The sequence below is a fragment of the Chelonoidis abingdonii genome, chromosome 11, assembly GCF_003597395.2.
Source record: "Chelonoidis abingdonii isolate Lonesome George chromosome 11, CheloAbing_2.0, whole genome shotgun sequence".
Taxonomy (NCBI): Eukaryota; Metazoa; Chordata; order Testudines; family Testudinidae; genus Chelonoidis; species Chelonoidis abingdonii.
Genome location: NC_133779.1, coordinates 19308178 through 19312783, shown reverse-complemented (window position 1 = coordinate 19312783; position 4606 = coordinate 19308178). Strand labels below are relative to the sequence as shown.

General features: G+C 65.5%; 1 protein-coding gene across 1 annotated transcript in view; it reads left to right on the top strand.

Annotated features, from left to right (window-relative positions):
• The first annotated feature begins 2547 nt into the window (after positions 1 to 2547).
• Positions 2548 to 4606, top strand: part of GRIPAP1 (GRIP1 associated protein 1) — a 27617-nt gene continuing 25558 nt past the window's right edge. Inside the window, 4 exon segments of the mRNA XM_075071300.1 lie at positions 2548 to 2734; positions 3485 to 3657; positions 3999 to 4093; positions 4191 to 4210. Of these exon segments, the coding sequence (XP_074927401.1) occupies positions 2548 to 2734; positions 3485 to 3657; positions 3999 to 4093; positions 4191 to 4210 (475 nt within the window).

Sequence of the window (4606 nt, the reverse complement as noted above, 5' to 3'; positions counted from 1 at the left end):
CACCAGCCCCCACTCCCCTCCCAGAGCCGGGGAGAGAACCCAGGAGTCCTGGCTCCCAGCCCCCCCTGCTCTAACCACCAGCCCCCACTCCCCTCCCAGAGCCGGGGAGAGAACCCAGGAGTCCTGGCTCCCAGCCCCCCCTGCTCTAACCACCAGCCCCCACTCCCCTCCCAGAGCCGGGGAGAGAACCCAGGAGTCCTGGCTCCCAGCCCCCCCTGCTCTAACCACCAGCCCCCACTCCCCTCCCAGAGCCGGGGAGAGAACCCAGGAGTCCTGGCTCCCAGCCCCCCCTGCTCTAACCACCAGCCCCCACTCCCCTCCCAGAGCCGGGGAGAGAACTCAGGAGTCCTGGCTCCCAGCCTCCCGTGTGACGGAGTAGGGGCAGTCTGTGTGGGGGATGGGAGAGCAGGGGGTTGTGTGGGTGGGGAATGGGAGAGCAGGGGGCTGTCTGGGGCGGGATGGGAGAGCAGGCCCGTCTGTAGGTGAGGGACAGGATTTGAGCCTGTAACCTGAGCCAGGTAAGGGGGGGTCAGTATCTTTGCCCGGGAAGTGGGACAGAGGAGGGGGCCGGCTGGAGGGGGTTGAGTTTAGTTTGGGCTTTGGGCTGGGTGGTGGGAATTCAGGGGGCTGAGCTTCCTGGACCCCCAGAGGGGCTCGATTGAGGGGTCCTGCCTGAGCCTCCAAGCTCTGCAGTAACCTCCGTTCCTGGGGTCCAATAAACCTTCTGTTTGACTGGCTGAGAGTCCCTGTGGGTCCCAGGGAGAGGGGTGCAGGGCCGGACTCCCCCAGACTCCGCAACACCCCGTCTAACCACCAGACCCCATTCCCCTCCCAGAGCTGGGGGGATCCAGAGCCTGTGGGCCCCTTCCTCCCCCATCAGCCCTATGGACCCAGCCTGCCCGGAAGAGACCCCTGGGCCCAGCCGCAGTGTCTCCCCCACCCCCCGTTCCAGTGCGGGGGGGCCGCCCTCGCAGACCCAAGACAATTGGGGCAGAGGGGTTCTTATCTCGACCCAGCACTCGGGGGGCAAGTAGAGGGGGGCTCTCCCTGGCCCTAGTTAACCCACTATAAATACCCTCAATTCCTCCTGGGTCCAGTCCCCAGGCCCCACCCTGCATCAGGCCAGGAATGGAGGAGGCATGTCTGGGGGTGAGCCCTGGGGCCAGGAGTCCGAATGCACACGCCCTGCAGGGGTCACACACAGATAGTTTGCCCAGTGCGGAGATGCAGCCACCTCTGGGGCTGAGGTGCTGGGGACCAGCCATGTATAACACAGGAGAACGGCTTGTCTGGTGCTGAGATGCAGCCGCCTCTGCGGCACCACTGGGGACCAGCTGTGTATAACGCTGCAGGAGAACGGCTCCTCTGGTGCTGAGATGCAGCCGCCTGTGGGGCTGGGGTGCCGGGGATCAGCCATGTATAATGCTGCAGGAGAACGGCTCAGCCAGCACGGAGATGCAGCCACCTCTGGTGCACCACCGGGGAACAGCCGCACCTAACGCCGCCCGGTTTCTTTGTCCTGGACCTCGGCGGTCGCCAGTGCCCAGCTGCCGGGGGTCAGGCACGAGGGGGCTCCCAGTGACATGGCTTGTGTGCGGCTCTGCCCAAAGCCCCTAGGCCGGGAGGACGCAGGCCAGGCCGAGCCCCCGGCGTTCTCCGAGGACCCTGTCCGTGGGGCAGGGGCAGCCCCCCCGGGGCTCCCACTTTTCCTCCAGGGCCACCCAGGCGGCCTCTGGGCCGGCAGCTGCCTCGGCCCGGGCAGGTCTCAGCCAGTTCGTCCCGCCCCAAGGCAGCCCCCGGCCACGGTGCTGAGGGGAAACTGAGGCAGCCCTGGGGCCAGTCCAACGTTCCCCCAGTCAGCACCTGGCACTTGGCTCGTTAGCCCCGCAGCCTCACTCATTAGCCTGGCTCGTTAGCGCCGCAGCCTCATTCGTTAGTCCCGGGCCTGGCTGCTCATTAGCCCCGGGCCTGGCTGCTCGTTAGCGCTGCAGCCTCACTCATTAGCCTGGCTCGTTAGCGCCGCAGCCTCGTTCGTTAGCACCGGGCCTGGCTGCTCGTTAGCGCCGCAGCCTCGCTCATTAGCCTGGCTCGTTAGCTGCTCCCGGCTTCCCCTAGGGCCCCTTCGTTAAGGACCCCGGGGAGCTTGTCAATTGGGGTAATTGGCTAATTGGGGCTGGCTCGTCAGCGCTAATTAGGGGACCTCGTGATTGGGTGGGTTCAAGGGGCAGCCGAGCTGTCACTAATTATTAGTTAATTAATCCTTATTAATGGGTGGCACGAATTGGAGTGGGGGAGGGGGCGCTGGAGGACCAAAGAGGGTAACGTTCCCTGCCTGCGTCTCTATGGTCACTGCGGTTCCGGGCTCACAAGTGGACGCTCTGCCCACGGGTGGCGCCATAATGTCTATCATGGTGACTTCCGGTTTTTCAGCGAGCGTCGCTCTGTCCCTTATGACTCTATGGTCACTGATTCCGGCTTGTCGCGCGCCGACCATCTCTATGGTCCTCGCATCCTTTCGGCCGGCGACGCTCTGTCACTCACGACGCCATGGTCTCCTTCCGGCTTGAGCCTCTGCGCCTCTATGGTCCCCACTTCCGGTTGCTAGAAGGGCGCGACTCTATGATCCTGCGCCCGCCGAACGCGACTGTCTCTCCCGCCCGTCCTGGCTGCGCCCAGCTCCTCTCTATGGTCTCCACTTCCTGCTTCCGGGCGACGTTCTGGCCGGCCTCCGCCGGTAACTCTATGCTCCGCCCTTAAAGTGCCCCGCACCGTTACAGTCACGGCGGGCGGGGGCGGAAGATGGCGCAGGCTCTGTCGGCGGAGGAGTTCCAGCGGCTGCAGGTGCGCGGAACCCAGGCGTCCGGCCTCCCCCCCGCTCTGGCCCCCCCCTCGAGCCCGGGGGCAGAACCCAGGCGTCCGGGGCCCCCCCGCTCTGACCCCCCCCCGCTCGAGCCGGGGGGGGAACCCAGGCGTCCGGGCGGCCCCGCTCTAAGCCCGGGGGGGGAACCCAGCTATCGGGCCCCGCTCGGACCCCCGCCCCCGCTTCGAGCCGGGGGGGAACCCAGGCGTTCGGGCCCCGCTCTGACCCCCGTGGGTTTTGTGTGACCCAGGCGCAGCTTGCTGGAGCTTCGCACCCACAATACCAAACTAGTCGACTGAGCTGCGAAAACCGGCGCGGTAACGGGCAGGGGCCGGGGGCCTGAGACTGACTCCACTCTTGGGGGGCCATTGGCTCTCCCCTCCCGCCCTGTGGCTGGTATGGGCAGCTGGGGGGGGGTTAAGTCTGGGGAGGGTTTGGGGAGGGTTAGCTCGGGGGGCGGGAGTGGGGATAGCTGGGGGGAGGGGGGATAGCTCGGGGGGGCAGGGGTAGTTCAGTGGTTTGCGCATTGGCTGCGAACCCCAGGGCTGTGAGTTCAATCCCTGAAGGGGCCATTTGGGGGTCTGGGGTAAAGATCTGCCTGGGGACTGGTTCCCCTTTGAGCAGGGGGTTGGACTAGGTGCCTCCCGAGGCCCCTTCCTGCCCTGAGATTCTGTGATACCCCCCGAGGCGCCCGCCTCCTGGCTGTGGTGTTTCACTGGGTCTCTGTCCCCACAGAACTGACCGGGCTCCGGCAGCGTGTGGCCTTTCTGGATAAGGAGCTCGCCAAGGCTCAGAAGGTACCTGCCCTTCCCGACCTGGGAGCGCTGGGGTGTGTGACGGCGTGGCCCCAATCCTGCCTCTGAGCACGGCCCACAGGGCCCTGCTCGCCTCACTGCTTAAGGATGCAGGGCCAGGGCAGCGGGAGAACAGCTGCGCATAACCCCGCATGGAAGTGACTTACCTAGCACTGAGATGCGACCACCTCTAGGGTAGGACAGCTGGGGAACAGCCGCACATAACATCACACTGGGATGACTTGCCTGGTGCCGCGATGCAGCTGCCTCTGTGGTGGATGGGAGGGAAGCTGAGGGGCTGCGGCGTTTAGTTACTGACTCTTCCCTTCTCTCGCTCTCTCTAGGCTCTGGGGAAAAGCAAGAAAGCTCAGGTGAGGCTGGCCCGTCAGCGGAGTGGGAAAGCTTCGGGCGGGCAGCGTTCTCTGTCTCCGGGTCTGGCGTGAGGCCCATCACCGGGGCATCTGGGGGCTTCACCATCTATAAACACCTTGATCTGGGCTTGTAGGCCAGTGCTATTGTCGTTGTGTTCCAGACAGGGAAGCTGAGGCACAGTTAAGTGAGCCACATAGGAGGCAGCAGCAGAGAACCAGGAGTCCGGGCTCCCAGGTCCCCCTGCTCTAACCTACCAGCCCCAACTCCCCTCCCCAAGCTGGGGAGAGAACCCAGGAGTCCTGAGCCCCCGGCTGGCACCCTGCCCACTCAGCTCTCCTGCCCCTGGGGCAGCCGATCAACCCCTGTTGGGGTGCCTGGCTCAGGGACTCTGTGGGAGGGGATGGAATGAGGTGGGGGGGAATTGGCGGGGCTGTTGGTGGGGTGGGCTAGGGATCGGGGTGAGAGTTGAGTCAGGCTGACGTGTTGGGTGAGTGTGTGACTGTGGCAGGAGGGGATGGATCTTGGCAACGGGCAGAGCTGGCGGGTGCAGGGGGGGGGTCACAGCCACTGTCTGGGCTGG